We start from the raw sequence: 18,189 nt of genomic DNA on the forward strand, positions 1-18,189 counted from the left end.
CCAGGTTTTGTCTCTAAGTTGTCAGTTGGACAAAAAAGGTTGGGTGGTAGGGAAGAAGGGTTTCTGGAGGTTTCATTCTGGTTTCTTATTCTTGTAGTTTTGTTAATACACTTTCTTTATTCCTTTTAAGTTTTAAGCCTGTTTTGCCCTTCTCCTAATCCATATCTCACAGCAAGAAAGAAGTAAGTTTTCTAGTGATTTTTTTTTAGCTAATGTTTTAAAACCATGACAGGCATCTGCCCTGTTTGCTTATTTATCTAAAAATTAGTCTTAAAGGGTTGAGGTCTTCCATAACTTGTGGTTTTCTTATCTTATGGTTACAAACACGGCACACTATTCTTATCTAATACATTCATCACACCTATTTTGCTAATGCTTACTTATATTACTACACATTTTATTGCTGTATCAGTTATTCTTCATCTGTAATTGTGTATTAATTATGTTCCTATTCTTTTATAACATTTTTCTATTCTTTTAACAGCTCTTCTATTAGTCATAAAAACAGCAGTTAATAAGTGTTATAAAGACAATATATTATTGGCTTTCACATTTATGTATTAGCTAGCTTTAACATATTATTATTAATCAGAAAGATTTTGACATGGTACACTTTATATTTCCTTTTAACTGCCTTTTGGTATAATATAATCTGCCAGTTTATATATGCACCATATAGCTTATATAAATAGTAGTGTGATAAATATACCTTAAGCTGTAGCATAATATTAAAACAGAGACTATGTGATGTTAAAATGCTTTTATTCATGTAACTAACTCGGAGAATAGGGTAAGATAATTAGGTAGTTCGTCACATTTTGTGGACCATCTTATCTAAATTATAAGATAACAGTGACAAAAACCAGAACCCAATTTACTGACCCCTCATTATCAGGAAGTGTAAAAACAACAGGACGAACCATGAGAAGAAATAAAATATATTGATTTAATCTGAAGGATGGACAAGTCAAAGGTTAAAACCAAGCAAACACCTAAACTCACAGGAATGTTTGAATATGTGTAAACTCCTATGAAGATGCATGTACCCCCTGTAATATAACATTATATAGAGAACATTGTTTTAAGTTAATGGTGTATTTTTTGGCTGATCACCAAAACACCCCAATGCTTTGGGGTGTTTTGCTGGATTTTATCCCTTTTATCCCTTTTTAACTTTTATAAAAATTTCAAATACTGAGCTGTTTCTCGCAGTAAGTGTTCCTTATTGCTTAGCGCACATGAGTTAAGCCCTTGTCCTGAAGAAAAAGCAAAAGTTAGCCAAACCAATTGTCTCTTACTCCTTTCCCTTGTCATCTTAGTCCACTTGTTTTTTGTTCTTCTCCATGAACAGTCAGCATTAGGCATAGCATCTACTATTTGTTTATCATAGTAGGCCCTTCTGGGGATAGGCTTCTTGTTTTGCAAAAGCAGTTGCAATCTAGCACAGCTGCTAACACCTAACTTTTATTAACCTATACTTTATACTAAGGCGCTTGTGTTAAAGGAGTCCTGTGTTTCATTTATCAAGTTAAAATAGATCTGAATTGTTCATTCCTCATGTCCTTCTTTAAAACAACTTAAGGGGGAGCACTCTAAAATAACTGCTAACAAGCAAAACCGCAACAGGCAAAAAATAACTGTAAATAATCACTAGATACAAAATTGCTAAATCAAATTAACACACAAACAGAGACACCCAAAATGGCAGAAATACCATTTCCAAGATGGCACCCACCTTAGGAAAGAGACCATGTATAGGGAGACAAAGTGAATATGGTTCTGATCCTCCCCCAAAGAATTGCAGCCTTCACAGGCAATCATGTCAGCTGGGAGACACAGGGGAAGGATGGCAGCAGCCTTCCAGGAAGGTAGGGCTTATGGAGCAGTTCTAGAGGCAGATGAGAAGTGCTGGCCTGTGTGGGGTCAGTGCTGCTTCCACCTCTTCCTCCTGCTGCCAGCCACACTCTGTCTAATGTTGGCCCTGCTGTCTCATGCACTGTGGGCGTGCTGGGACGAGGAACTGGTCAGTCAGCCCTGATACAGAGTGACTGGCCCCAGGGACTGGCTCACTTCACCCTGCTGATAGGTTTGCAAACTTCAGACTGAAACAGTTTTTGATTGCCAAGTGCAGGGGGGTTTTGAGTTGTTACTATTGCAAGACCAGAAAAAAACATAATAATAAAAAAATCAATGCCCAAGGCAACCCACTCCTTGCAGAGCCTCCACCTTAAGCAAATGCTGCCAGCAGAGGCAGAGAGCTCCCTGCTTCTGAGTTCCGTCTTAAAAAAGGACTGAAGACTGGACTGCCCCCCATTTCCGTTTTCTGGCTGCAGGGTCTGAAAAAGAGAGTAACAATTTTGGGCACAGATACATACAGAATGCAATAACATTTTGGGTTGCCCATGGCACCTCAGATTACTGATATCTCAAAACTTCATACTTCCAAAGTTTTGCTTTCTGTGAAAAATAGTTCACTCTTTGGAATTTTTAAGTTTAATAAGGGGATGAAAAGGGACAGTGTCCAATGCTGGGGTGTTTCTGGCTATTGGCTAAAGAACACACCAGTAGATTAAGACAGTGTTATCTATATACTGTTACATTACTAAGGTCTATACATATTCATGTGTTTCATACATTATTCAAACATTTGCAGGAGCTTTTGATGTTGTGTTTTGTCTGGCCTTTCATGCTGACTTATCTGCATGACATCCTGTACATCAGGTCAATATATTTTATTCTTTCATCCTGTTGTTTCACACTTTCCTGATAACAAGGAGTTAACAAGTTAACTTCTGGTGCTCTGGTTCTTATCACTGTTACCAATTGGAGAAGTCAGTCAGCCATGTGGGAAAAACAACATAATTGCTTTACACAGCTTTCTTAGTTACATAGAAGCATTTTAACATTTCATGTTTTGCTAGGCTTACAATATATTTATCACACCACTGTTTCTATAAGCTGCCCCGTGCATACATAGATATATTAATCACACGATTACTTCTATGAGCTATACGGTGCAAAACTAATAAACTGTGTTATACTAATGAGCAGCTAAAAGGAGTTATAAATGGTACCATATCCAAACATTTATGATCAATAACAACAAGTAAACGCTAATACATAAATACTATAGACAATATTATATTGTTATTTTAAAAACTTTTTTTTTGGTATGGTATATGTTTTAAGGTAAGAAAAATCTCACACTGTCACTCACACTAAATACATCCCTTTATGTCTCTCTTATGACAGACAATCCATAATTTGCAATATTTCAATTTGGTAATTTGCTCACTCAGAATCAGAACATCATTTCAATTTATAAAACATCTATTTATCTGTATTTGGAAAAATCAAGTTCTATGGGTGAGCAAGGGGACATAGTCCAATTTGAAATCTATACAGAGTGTTGGAATTAAATTTCGATGAACTAAGATACGTTGTCAGGTGCATTGACTAATGTTTTGAGATGATCTTATGCTTTTATTCTTTGTGTTAGACAGGGCTATGAAGAACTGGAAAGACAGCTGAAAGAAGTCTTTAAGGAAAGGAGCAACATACTTCATCAACTGTTAAAGACTTCTAAAGAACTTCAGGGAATTAAAGTAAACCTCCAGGTTAGACTCTGTCTCAGTTTCTATAGGATTACTTACTTACCTCAACATTTACGTACTGGTATATTTTAATTTTTTTAAAAAAATGTTTCTTTTTAAAAAATCATTAAATAAGTGAATAATTATTATTTTGTTTATTTTGTTGATGTTCTACTTTACATAAACCGGATGGTTTCATGGAAAAATTCATCCTAATGTGTTGGGGCATTTGTCAATTCAATAAAAATAAAGAAAATATGAAAATAGAACATAGAAAAAGGAAAGGAAGGACAAGAAATATGCAGTATTAATGGAGCTGACACACATTGTACTGGCAGCTACTGCAAAGGATGTCCTTTGCTGTTGCAGGTTGGATCTTTGCTGCTGAATTCCATACACTCAATTTAGTTGCTCAGTTTACCTTTCTGATGTGCCATCTTAGACAATCTGACTGGATATACTAGAGTGCATTGCTTTACAAGTTCAACTGACAAACTATGCTAGATGAGCCTGAAGTGAGAGCTGAGACTTTTCTGCATTTAACTTTTGGGTGTCATGGTTAGGCTGAAAGGGCAATAGATTAACTCTGAACTCAAACCAGCTCCCCAGAGGAAAAACTAGATTGAAAATGCTGCTCTGGATCTGAGGCCCAGATATTCAGCTGAAGGAGCACCTGTCTTTTCCCACTAGAGTCTGTTGGTCTGGTGAAAACATTTAGATTCATCAACTGAAATTGCTCTCTGTATTTCATGCCAGTTTAAAGGAAATTATTTTTCTGACAATACATTTTTATCTTCATCAATGTAAGCTAGATGGAAAAAATAAAAGTAGAAGAAGCACTGTCTGTTCAGAGGAGAATGCTAGTGGTGTGTATCAGTACTGTGCTATATTATATTATTATATTGTCTTATGTCCCAGACTTCTCTGGTTTTAATAAATCAACCCTTTTATCTTTGGGGTTTTGGGCTTGGTAGTTGGGTTTAATTTTAGGGGGGTTTTGAGTGCTTTATTGCTGTTATTGTAGGCTTTTTCTTACTTTTTAGAGAAATATGCTTCTCCTTGTACCAAATTTATTTTAGAATGTAGCACAGTTGAAGGTAGTATTCAGCAAAATTACTCTGTGAAATATTTTAGAGTCAACAATACAGAGGTACTGATATGGGCTGTAGTATTCTCTTTTGTATATACACACACTCACTTTTTCATAAAATTCTAATGCTTTTAATCATTCATCTGTTTCTAAATCTGCTTATTGTATATATCTCTCATATTTGAAAAATACACAGCTATGTACAGTTAACTGTGTTTGAGTTACAGTAAAAGAAAAATTAGACTATTCTTCCAGTTTTCTTAAATGGTAATGTCTGCAATTCACCAGGACCATTCTATGAATGAGGGCCAAATACTTTTACAGATTAGTAATAAAAAAGGTCTCTTTAATAGAGTTTTTTTGTTGCTATCAGTCTTTAAAAAATGATGAAGCGTCAACCAAAAATGAAGTGCAGAAACTTCTGGAACTGGGCCAAAACCAAAGGTAAGACTCTCACCTTCTTCCTTCTCTTTCCATTTCCTGTTTGAAAACTGTGTGACTAGTAAATTTCAACTTTCCTTCTACTATATAGATAAACACTGCTGTATTCCAGAGTCTGCTTTTTGTAACAGTAAAATAAAGGCAGGAAATACTCTTTTTGAAACAAATAATGTATTTTCTTATATTGGAAATATGACAGGAAAATTTATTAAAATGGTATGGTGAGATATCTGCTAAAGAAAGGCATTTTGAATTTTAAAGGAAGATTTAGTCGTGAAGTACTCCTTAAAAAATAAATTCAGATTTTTTAGAAAATTAAATTACTAAAGTGTCTAAATCTCTATGCCTGAAGATGGTGACATTTATTCAAACATCTTAATTAAGTGTTTATGTGTGTAGGCACTCAAAATCACTAATCCATGTGCAAACAGGAATACTAGCACTGAATATTTGTGATGAATGGAGTTAGGAGGAGAAAGTAGTATTAATTGAAAATTATTCATTGAGCACTTGAAAAATTAGCTCCCATGGCTGGGAATGCAAGTTTCCAGCCTAGTCCTTAGTCTCAATTTCCCTAGTGCTTCATTGCAAGTAAGTCTTATTATTCTGTGTTTCTTAATTCTTCAAATTCAGACCAGCAAATAGCAACATCAATACAATTTTAATAACAAGAAAACATAACTAATATAGTGACCACTTTTGCTGGAAAAATGGTATGTACTGAGTGCATTTATACTTCATAATTTCCCTAGGAAAAATGTTTAGTAAGAAATATTAAGGTCATACTTCTTTCATTGTTAAAAATGCAGTAATTAAATTCCATGGCCGTCTTACATCTATATTCATTGTAGAAGTACACAAAAAAATACATATGAAATTGCATTGCTACATAGAAACCATGTGAGAAAATGACCTTCATGTCTTAAATACCCAATATATAAGGTCCAGAATACAATACCAGTAGAATTTCTTATTTTAACTGTGATATATAACAGTCTTTCAGTTATTCCAGACAAATAAATTATAAAGGCAAGATTTTAGCTAACGTCCTATTTAAATACTTAAGTGGCTTGGATGTGACTGAAGGTGTACATCTCAGCATCATAGCTGTCCTTTGCACAGATGAAATCCTTCTTCATACATGAATGCAGTTTTGTGGTAATTTGATTGTTATACAACTTTCCTTTATGAAACTGAGATGTGAATTAATTAAAAGTATTAATGGACTGTTTAGTAAATAGATCTTAGTTGCAGATGGGAAAACTCAGTCTGCTAAAAGAAAATTTTAATATATATTTCAAATATTCTTCCTGTTGCGGTGTGGAGTTGTTGGTAAGGTGCTGCAACCTTCCCAGAAGCATCTCCAGGAAAATTGCTTCTGCCAGTGCCACACACCCACACTCACACTGCCGAATAGATGTAGTCGGAGTCAGTGACAAAGGGCTGAGAGGGATCTTTGTATGGGTTCCACGAGGGAAGTTTATTGCTTCCAACTCTTGAAGGGGCCAGAAACAAAAGGCACAAAACAAGGCTGTGCAAGGTGTTTTGTACTGGGGGCGGGGAGCAACCAGGACCAATGAAACTAGGGGGTGGTACAGAGGAGGGTCCAAAGTGTCAGAACCAATCGGTATGAGGTGAGGGAGGGATTAGAGAACTTGGGCCAATAGGAAACAGAGGAAGAGAGAAGGTTCTAGGAATAAGGGAAGGCCCGAGGAAAGGAGGCAGGGAAGAAACTGCCCAGGGGGAGGGCAAAGGTGCTGGCCAACAGGTCAGGGGGAAGGGTAGAACTGGGGTACATGTATAAGCAACAAGGAGGCATCCTAGGAGAGGCAACCTAGGAGAGGCAACCATTTTTCTCTTTAAGGTGAGCCAGTTTAGACCATTGTGGCGTCTCTCCAGGGGGACTTACCACTCTCCTGAATAGAGGGCTCACAGATCCTCACACTTCCTAATCTCCTCCTTAAACCACCACTTGCAGTCTCTCAAGATCCAACCGAAAATACATGTTGACTTTTGCTTCTAAGGCATTCAAACATTAAGTGTACAGCAGAAGGGCAGTTCCCAGAAATAAAGACTGGATCTGTGCAATACGCTGCCGAGCAGCCCGCTCGATCATTCAGAAAACTAAAGGTTTTTTACAGTATACTGCAAGGAAATGATTTGGGGATACTACTGTTTCCACCTGTTTACAGACTTACTAGATTTCATTTCCAGAGAGGTGTAGAAGTTCAGCATTTGAAAGAGGTATTAAAAATGTGCCAGAGAATCTTTCTTACAGACTTTCACTAAGGAAAGGTCACTGTTTATTTGCCAGCGTCCTCAGGCTATGTTTTGTCTGCAGTAAATGAAGAAAAGTGAAGACAGTATTATGCTTAAAACTAATGCATTGAAGCCAAAATTCAAAATATATCTTAATATTAATGTTACAATCTTTATTTGAACAAACCTGAACTGTATTTGGCCTGAGCATGACTTTGATTATGCTCTACAATGCTGGATGATACAGTAAAGTTTAGAGTACTAGAATCTCAGCTTTTGTAAGTAAATGTTCTATTACTAAAAAAATAGATTTTTAAAAATTCCTTTTGTACAAAATCTCCAGTAATTTCCAAGTTGCAGGTAAAACTTGGTCACTTGCTATGATGCCCCCAGTTTTATTCTTTCTGTGTATCATCAGCACTTTGAAATGATGGCATCTGTTAGTGCTGATGGTATATTGTTTTCATGCTGCTCAATCACTTTTCAATTAAATCCATTCTGTACTAGTGTTGCTGAAATTGCTGAAAGTAGTAGGGCTTATCAGCTAAAAAGAAAGATGATCCTGCAGGTATCAAGTTCTTTTAAAATTAAGTGGTTTCCATTCAGTTTATGTTTCAAAGGGCTAAATTATTATCTGTTACTGTGTGTAAATCCAGTTTTGGCTTGATCTTCATTGAGCGTTCATCCATGCAAGCAGAAACCAAAAGCTGTTTGTTTGTTTACAGCAGTTATGAAATATGTCATTTTACTACTTTGCTACAACTTCAAAGTGTGTCATATGCTGTGAGTAAAAAATTCTTGCAGTTTGGAGAAAATCTCCGACTGAATCAGTAATGCAAAAGGTTTTCACTTGATTCAAAAAAAGCCCAATCCAAGAAATTATCCTGTTCTTTTTTCTTTTTATGCCAGAATCTTCTAATGAATTTTTTGTTACTTGTCTCTAGAAAGTGCCATATGAAGTTAAATTTTTTTAGGGCATGATTTATTTGTTTATTTTAAAGCAGATAGAAACTAGTTCTTATTGAAAAACTATGTTTTATTTTTATTCTTATTGAAGAACTCGATGTCAGTGAATTTTAACTTGCCCACTTTCCTCACTTTCTTGGTGCCAATAATTTTTGTTAGAAATTATGCACTAGCAGATGTTTTGCACAGTGGGCCATTCAGTAGATATAAACACTGGCCACTTTGCATCATAGATAATTTTTGTTTTGCTTTGGTACTATACTTCATGGAGTCATTATGATTTTATTTGTGAGACTCATAGACAAAGTACATCTGTTTGCTACTCTGAATAATTGAAGGTCCATTTTTTGGATCTGAAGAATTATTTCGTAATGGAAACTTGTGTTAAAGTTTGTGTTTTGTGTTTTCAATACACTAGGGAAATGAAATCTCTCCAGGAAGCCTTCCAAAAACAGCTTAATGAGGCAGCTGAGAAAGCAGAGAAGCAGCAGGCTACTGTGAGTGATTTTCTTTCTTTCTTTTGTTTTTCTTCTGTTGTTTCTTAATCTTGCCTTAAGAACTTATTAGCTCAAAAAACTTTGCAAAAAAAAGAATGGATTTCACATATATGTTAGTACTCTGCTAACAAGAGTTAAGCTTCAGAAGAAAGGAGATGGAAAAAGTTTTAATTTTCTAAAATACTAAGATTCCTGTGTTCCCTTATTTCTGTGGAGTTTAGTATGTTTATACACTTTTGGAGACTTAAGACAGGAAATTGAGGCCTAAGTGCTCTCCCTGGTGAGATGATCTTTATGGACCTATTGGCGATGAAGAGAGACAGGGACAACTGACCTGGTGACCAGAACCCGATTTTACTGTGGGCTACGTACGCTTATACACCATTCTAGGAAGGCTACAATGATTCAGTTAAAGATATACAAACATGCATGCATATTTCAACATTGATTCAATCTTTTTGCAATCTTAAAAACTCTGTTCCTGCCAAGGCATCCTGGCTATCAGATCTCTTATGCTAATCAGGTCCAAGGTACTTTTTGATTTCACCATATGTCTCCCTGTCTTTTTCTACCAAAAATATTACCTTAATGGCTTTATTAATCAATCTATGGATACACTGAAGTAAACAAGGTATCAGAATTAATACAATTATTATCAAAATCATCACATGCATACCTATTCTAAAGAAATCTTTTAGACAGGGTGTTAAACCTCAGACACTAAACAGGTTATCTAGCTAAGATTCAGATTCTATTCTTATTTTAAACACACTATTTTTTATTTGCTATATGCCTTTATGGATAGATTTTGAGTTAATGAACAGGTTGGAAATGGATTTTCTGGGGATGCAGTAGCTAAGCATAGGATATTTTGTTTTGTTACATTAGCCAGTGCTATCCAAACATTCGTTTTGGGTTGGACAACAGTCCAAGCTGTGCAACGTTAATAAACATAAGCATAGCATTTGATTTAATTCCATGCTTTTTTCTTAACTGTGTTGTGGCAAAAACTTTTTGGATTTTAGTTTCTAAGCGTATCTTTTAGCACATTCCCTTTTTGTCTTTTCCCAAGCTTGTTCAATGACTGGCCAAATAGAAGGCAACAAGCTGTTTTGTTTTCACTCCACTTTGCAAATATAGCTATTTTCAGATTCCCTCAACACTTCTCTCCTGAGAATAGGGAGGCGAGGGCTATCCTCTTCCTCGTGGCCTACTACAATTAAAAATTCAATGGCTTTATACCTTATTTGTAACTCCACGTCATAACATGATTCACACCATGCTTTTGCCAAAAGGGCTCTGCGATACCACTGACTTCCACACTTTTTGCACTGACATAAAACCCAAGGTTCACAGTTTCCTTTGCAGGTGGGACAAAATATGTGAGTCATGAGCTCCTCCTCCTCCTCGGTCCATGAACCATGGTCTTTATTTCCCCCACTGAATTAGAGTCAATAACTCCTGGCAACACAAATAATCCTGTTGCCAAGGTGGAAGATCTACCTACAAGCAAAGCATGGTGGTAATCAGGTTTCAAGGGTCCAGAAATTCCTGTATGGAGACAAAATACTGAGCAGTCAGTTAATGTTACTGTGTTACTGGTTGATGTGTCCTATCTGGCACTGCTCCAGTGGCAATGGGGTAGCTCCACGTAGGTCACAGATGGTCCTGTGGCAGGGGGCTGGGCCAGCTGGAAGCTGACCACTGCTCCTGGTTGCTGCATCTTCTGCTGCATTGGCTGTGTGATTTGTGTCTGCACGTCGCTGTCCCACATTCTGAGATGAGTATCCCTGTAAAGGCTGGCCATTCTGGTGGAACTTGGAGCGACATAGATTAGCCTTAATTTCTGAGTGGCCTGAGGGCTCCCATTGTGGTTTTCCCCTCCTTGGGCCAAGTCGCATGTGGGTCATGAAGATTTCTGCCGCAGTATCTAAGTCTCTGTCCTTAAGGGCTTTCTTTTTCATCCATAACCAATTATTATGCATATGCAAAGGGAGTAAGTCTGGATCTTTTTTGGGGCCGGGGTCGAAAGGATCCAGTTTCCCCTTCACTATCAGAGTCAGTGTCCACTGCATAAGTGTCCCATCCTGTCTGGCAGTTCTGGGATTGCTGACGGTATAGCAGTGAGGCTGGAGGGGGTGACCAGGCTCTATCCCTGGTGCCCATCAGGGAGGGCATGCAGATGGGGCATGGGGAGTGGGACCTGGGCAGGTTTCGGTCCAGCACGGTTGCCAGGACCATCTCAAAGGTAGCCTTGCAAGCAGCCTCACTGCCCCCCTCCCTTTCAAGCATGTCCATGACTGCCGTATAAGCAGGGAGCATTCACATCTCTGGATCATGTCCAGGGAGGGTGCCCAGGTTGTAAAGCTTAATGCTGACCTTGTCCCAGAAGCAGAGGGTAAAAGCAGAAGAAGGAGTGGCATCAGGAAGCATGCGTGACACTCATGGTAAAAGTGACTTAGTTGTGCTTTAGGATGGGGGACCCATGTTTGCACAGAAGATCAAGCATAGTTTCATTAACATCTCTCGCTTTGGACACATTCCATCCCATCGTTTCGTTCCTCAGCTCACTATTTGCATCACAGCTGATCAGGTGATTGTGGACCCAGACACAGTTCTCTCACCATCACAATCAGTTCTGGGGGCGTGCTGACTGTACCAGCTAGGCCAGTCCTTTCCCTCACATGGTGAGGAAGTATTGGCAATGAAGAGAGACAGGGACAACTGACTCGGTGATCAGAATCTGAATTTACTTTGGTCTACATATGCTTATATACTATTCTAGGAAGGTGACAATGGTTGAGTTAAACATCATACAAACCATACAAACATACATGCATATTTCAACATTGATTCAATCTTCTTCCTGTCCCAGGCTTGATCCAATCTTCTTGCAATCTTCAAAGCTCTGTTTGTTCCTGCCAAGGCATCCTGGCTATCAGGTCTCTTATGCTAATCAAGTCCAAGGTACTTTGTGATTTCACCATATGGACCCTCATGTCTCATCTATACTAATACACACTGTCATACATCCATTGACATTTTTTTGAATTACTGTGGATTTTCAGCAGCAAAATAGTGTCTGATTTTGACTGTAGTAGAACTAATTATCACTATAGAAGGTATCATTAAGTCCCATTAAGATTTTCTGGTTTACTGAAATTCTGTTTCTGGACAAACTGCACAATTGCTCTGACTTTCATGTAGCAATGTAATGTTTTGGAGCATAAATAGACACATTTTGCTACTATAGGGAAAAAGAAAAGTAGAGGCATGTTTAATAAGATGGAAGAAGGAAATTTCTCCTATGTTGGTTAGTTCTATATTCCTAATTCCTATATTCCTAATGGACATAACTGAGCATAAGCTGACTGGATAATCTCCAGAGGTACCTTCAAACCTTAAGTGTTCTATGATTTGAACTCTGGACTTGAAAACAACCTGCTAAAAGTGTTTATAGATCTATTTTATATTTCATACTGGATAACTACTGATTTATTTACTAAGATTTTGCTGTCTTCCAGGGTCACAAAGCAAGGGTTTGTTCAAGACAGAGGTTTAAATGTAATTATTGAATTAAACAAATATATACAATGCCTTATTTTGTATGACTACGATTTGTATGGGGTTTTACGCCCTTGGTGAATAAAATGTGAGAGTGTATGTTTTGCTACCTTCTAATTAGAAACAGCATAGATTGCAGACCAAACTATTCCTTTTGCAGGTTTCTATCAGTTAATCTGATTTTTGAAAAGATATTTTTTCCCTTTGTTGCTCAGAAGTCTGAAGAGTAAAGATACTTTTTGTTCTAGTGTACCACACAACATATAATCAGTATATTTTTGGTACTTGTATTTTTGTCTAGAGAAAAGAAAGAACTTTTATCCTCTTCAGGTGCAAAAAGAAGTAATCTGAAAGCTATATTGAGTTTGAAAAGGATAAAATATTTTGGTGCTCTTTCTAGCCCGGACAGCATATATCCAGAAAAAAACTGAAACAAACTGCAGTTGTTTTAAGATCCTTTTGTGCTGAGACAATCTATAAAATTGTCTATATTGAATCCTAGAGTCATAAAATGTTAATGGTTTGGAATGGACCTTAAAGATCATCTAATCCCGACCTCCCCTGCTCTCAGCAAGGATACCTCCCACTTGATCAGGCTGCTCAAGGCCTCATTGAACCTGGCTTTGAACACTGTCAGGGTTGGGTATCCACAACCTCCACACAAAACCTGTTCCAATGCCTCACCTCCTTCAAAGTGGAGGATATCTTCTTAATATCTAAATTTCCCCTCTTTCAATTTATACCCATTACTCCTTGTCCTGTCACTACAGTTCCTGATGAAGTGTCTCTCTCTGGCTTCCCCATAGGTCCCTTTACATACTGGAAGGTTGCTCTGAGGTCTCCTTGCAACCTTCTCTTCTCCAGACTGAACAGCTACAACTCTTTCAGCTTGTCTTCATAGGGGATGTGCTCCAGTCCTCCTGTCAGCTTTGTCGCCCTCCTCTGAACTTGCTCTGACAGTTCCATTTCATTCTTATGCTGGGGACTCCAGAACTGTACACACTACTCCAGATGGGGTTTCACAAGAGCAGAGTAGGGGGGAGAATCACCTCCTTCAATACAGTTCTGAAATACGAAAAAATGAGTATCTAGTTGTCTCTGATAAATACTCAGAACACACTAGTTGAAAGCTGACATTTTTTCAGGTGCATTTAATGCATTCCTATTGACTTTATTAGCACAATGAATTCTAATCCTACAAATGGAAGGTGGAAAACATATTTCATTATTGAATGTCTTGATTAGATTTTGATACTCAAGACTAATTCAGATGTGGATTACATAAATCTCAGAGGTAGTGAATGGATTTGTTGGTGTTTGTTATATAGTACTTTTTTTTTTTTTGTGCAACAGTGCCTTGTGTACGTTCATTACCACACTAGTACTCTGAAGAGCGCAAGATTTGTTCACACAAAACAACATCTGCTATTAACTATGAAAAATATCACCTGGTGTAGAAACCAGGAAAAGCTCCTCTGAGTGTATAACAAAACCTGTCTTGAGGAGGTGGCAGATGGTTAAAGAATCTGAATTCTTGAGCTGTATTCTAATACTTGCCACTAATAGCATATTAAACTTGCAAATAATTCTAAGGAAATCAGAAATGTGTCCTTGGTTTGTGACATTTATTTCTTTATGCCTCAGAGTGCAATGTACATAGTGAAGCTCAACAATACAGTGAGACTGAATGAATATTCAAAAAGTGCCTCAGGTTCCTTAGATGAAAATTGCTAGAAATGGAAATAGATATTATTATTAACACACAAGGTTATTTTATACTGGGTTTCTCTGTGTGTTCCACATTTTTCTGAAAACAATGTGAAATCTATGAAAGAAGGTCTTAGTACTTTAATGCAAGACTAGCGAGATAATGGGAGCTTGAATTTAATTCTAATTTAATTAATTGTGAAACTTGTTTCTAATCCAATTTAAGCACATTTTATATTATAGGACTTGGTGAAGTAGATCTTGATTTTCATCAGAGTAAATTAAAGTAGAATTACATTTCACAGAGACTAATGAAACACTGGTGAGAGGGGGAAGGGTGGAAATACATATTTCTTTTCTGCGCTTGCCAAAGAGGCATAGTACAGTATTTACTGTATATATGTTAATTGGCTGTATAAATTCAACAGGTAACACCAGCTAGAAGGTGTTCTTTATTAAGTCACTGTAAAAGTGTAAATAAGGATTCACATGAATTAAGTCAAATTAAATGAAAAATACCTGGGAAATTACTTAAGGACTCTGACCAAAACAAACAAAGGAACAGAAACAAAGGACAGAACAGCTATACATTAGATATAATGTATATATAAAACGTATAATTATATATATCTAATGTAGCAAGACTTTTCACTAGCATTGCGTAAATGATTAACCAGAAACAGAGATATCAATGTTACTATGTTTGCATATCCATTTTTTGAACCTTTAAGGCCAGAGAAACCAAGAACTGTAGGCAGCAAAAAAGTTGCTGTTCTGAGCAGCTGCTGAAGTGTTGGTGGGTACCACCTCTAGTAGGTAGATAGCAGCCAGTGGAGCTCCTGTTAGGTAGTAACAACCTTCTGAGGGTACAAGCAGCAGCTCAGGCTTGAGAAAGGTGAAAGGATATGTAAAGACAATCCTGTCCTTTCGAGTAGTAATCACACTGAGGGCTGACCTGGGGGATCTTAACATGAGTAAGTGCTGCCTTTCTGGATTGTGTCCTGCATCTGTTGCACTAACAAAGAGTAGCAGCAGTCTGTCTTGGGACAGGTCTTTCCTAGAAAATTTATGGCAGATCTCAGATACATTTATGCCTATTGTTTCAGCCATTTTGGCTGGGATAATGAAATGTGCAGAGAAACACTAGTTATGATAAGGATGGTTTAAATTTTGGACTAGTCCTCCGTTCAAGGTCAAATCCAGTCTTCCAGAAAAACTTTGGTTGTGAAGGAGCTTCTCTACAAATCATCTCACACTAGAACTGTAGATGATATCAGAAGGACCATACTGGGCTTAGTTATACAATATGCGTTCAAAATATGTAAGACATCATTCCAGATAATCTAACAGCCTCTTTAACAATGATTGAAGGTTGACAAATTTTTTGTTCTGCATTTAGCATCAAATGCCTAAGCAATTTGTGTTAAGTTCTTGTGCAGTGAAAAAAATATTAATAATGTCAAGCTATTATCTCTAAATGCGAAGTGGAGCCACTTCTTCCAGAAATGGAGTTGGAGATCATGGACTAATTTTCACTTTTGTTAACAAAAAGACACAGAGCAAATGGCACATATAACTTGAAAGAGTCTTGTTTTGTTTGTTTGGGGTTTTTCAGCTGGAAATTCCTCTGAACAGCTGAAAAAACAAAATAACCACAACAAATAGCTGTATTGTATTTCTCCCCATTCATTTTGATCTGATATTTGGATTATGACGTTTATTTTTTGTTGTGCAAAATTTTAATATTTATTGTCGACATATGTTCTAAATTTCAGTGTTTGTGGATGTCATTGCTATGCGAGTGCTGAATAAAGCATCATTCTCAGACAGAAGGGTGATGTGGAATCAGTATTTCCACAATCAAAGCACTTAGACAAACCCTTGGAAGAGTTTGTAAAAGATGTTCTATTCATGTATATCAGGTGGCACTAGTTTCATGGACCATCTACCTATATTTCTGTCTTAAGGGATGACAGCATTCTCTGACTTCTCTTTTGAAACACGTAACAGTGCTGTCAGCTCAGTGACGTTTTTTAAAATTATTGGCATGTCTAGTTGCGTGTGACATGATTCTAAGAATAGCTGTCATATCATGTAGATTTGGTGTCATTTTTTTATCTACATGACATCCAAACCAGTAACCTTTGGGTCAATGTCTCTATAATCTGAATCTGTTTTCTTACAAGAATTTTGTTTTTCTTAACAAATCTGTTGCAATGTTAGAACAATTGTAATTTCCCTTGAACTTGGGTAGATGTGCTGGTTTTGCATTAACTGACATTTGGTGAGAAGGGAAGAAGCCACCCATGGAAATGATTTTTCTGGGAGGGGCTGCTAAGAGCTTCCTCTGTGCCTAGCAAAAACCAGCAGCTGGCTAGCTCTGAGTATTGACAACCTATTGAACCATTTAGAAGCTGGGTCTCCTCTGTGAGATTCACATTTTAAAGATGGCCAAGCCCGGCAAAGCTCTCTCGTCTTCCAGCTTTTGAAGAGGTAACTTCAAAAGTTACCTGCATGACCTGCGTGGCTGGGCCGGGCCAGCCCCATGTGGCCCGGCCAAGATTTTCTGCCCCCTGAGGGGTGGTAAGTGGGCTGCCAAGCCCCTCACTAGGGAGTCCATAGGGCCCTGTCCCAGCAGGTGGCTGGGGCCCCTTCTCACAAGGGCTGGGCCCCTTCCTGGCAGTGCCTGCCAGTCCTTTTTCCCGCGGCACCACCGGGCTGTCAGTCAGAGGCTCTATCGGCACTGGGCGTGGCCCTAAGGCCAGGAGCAGCCGCGAGCCAGGAGTGGCCACTGCTGGCCTGATCCAGTTGCAGCCAGTAGTGGCTGGAACTGCAGGGCCAAAAAATCAGCACAACCGGGACAACAGCCCTCAGATGTTGCTGTCTCAGCATGGCTCGCAATGAACTTTGTTTAGCCACTTTTAGCCAGCCATGCTGCAGAGAGAAGGACAAAAACATCAGCAGCAGCTTTTCTTGTTTCTGGTGCTCTGCATGAAGAAAAGTGCTGAGCGGATCTGGCAGCCGGCATGGCTCGCACCGTGTCGGCAGAGACCACATGACCAGCAGTGAGAGGCACAGCCAGCAGTCTCTGATGCACAGCCTGGATGAGATCAACTTTTCAGTGCTGCAAAACCCTATAAAAACTATTCAATTGATAAAGCTTGAGAACAAATGAACCTATGAACACCAATTTTTTCCCAAATCAGGAAAAGGAAAGGGTGAAGACATGTAAGGAAAACATGGGACACTGAAGTCAGTAAAGAAGGAGTCAAATTCTAGTTAGGAGGGGATAGAGGAGACACCTTGGTCTTGGGCTGAAATTCTCTTTGTAAGGCTATGGTGAAGATATATTTTTGATATATCAGTGTTTGTTTTTTCCCTGTAATTCATGAAGCACATGGAGGGATGCAGCATTCACCTGCAGCCCATGAGAAAAGGGCACTCGTGCTGGAGCGTGTAGATACTGAAAAGCTGTAATCTAATGAGAGTCTTGAACAGAGACATATAAGAAACTTTGCCCCAGGGAAAGAAAAAGAAAAGCCTCTGTTCCCAGAGATAAAAGAAGAGAGCTTTTGTTTTTTTATGCTAGAACACCTCATCCTTAAAATAAAACACCATAAGTTGACATGGCCCATGAAAGCAGCTTTGGGAAAGCTGCAAGGCATGGGAGGAAGTTTCACACTGCAAACAGATTTTCCTTTCTCGGGCGACTGATTTGCTGTGACATTGAAGCCACAAGAGAATCGTTCCTTGTGCAGAAGTCTCCATGGTATGGCGAGAGAAACTCTTCTTCCTACAAGAACTGATGAAAGACTATTGTAGAGGTGGTAGCTGATTGAAAATCCCAGGTTTTGTCTCTACATTGTCTGTGGGAAAGAAAAGAGGTTGTAGGGAGGGGAGGAGAAGTGTTCTGAAGGTTTTATTCTGATACTTATTATTCTTTTAGTTCTGTTAATAAAATTTTCTTTATACCTTTAAAGTTTTGAGCCTGCTTTGCCTTCCTCCTCATTAATGTCTCACAGCAGGAAATGAATAAATAATTCTAGTAGGTGCACTAGCAATTTTAGCCAAC

At 38.1% G+C, this 18,189-nt stretch overlaps 1 protein-coding gene across 4 annotated transcripts in view; it reads left to right on the top strand.

The window, feature by feature from the left end:
- The window catches only part of LUZP2 (leucine zipper protein 2), a 286,406-nt gene that overhangs the window by 132,407 nt on the left and 135,810 nt on the right, over positions 1–18,189 (top strand). For all 4 annotated transcript variants that reach the window (XM_088058249.1, XM_088058250.1, XM_088058251.1 and 1 more), the window contains exons 2-4: positions 3,500–3,617; positions 5,057–5,127; positions 8,768–8,846. In XM_088058249.1, coding sequence (XP_087914375.1) covers positions 3,500–3,617; positions 5,057–5,127; positions 8,768–8,846 — 268 coding nt within the window. The remainder of the gene's footprint in view (positions 1–3,499; positions 3,618–5,056; positions 5,128–8,767; positions 8,847–18,189) is intronic.

This window comes from Pseudopodoces humilis, chromosome 7 (genome assembly GCF_049639895.1).
Source record: "Pseudopodoces humilis isolate 2021_Gansu_Grassland_sample_001 chromosome 7, ASM4963989v1, whole genome shotgun sequence".
NCBI classification, from domain to species: Eukaryota; Metazoa; Chordata; class Aves; order Passeriformes; family Paridae; genus Pseudopodoces; species Pseudopodoces humilis.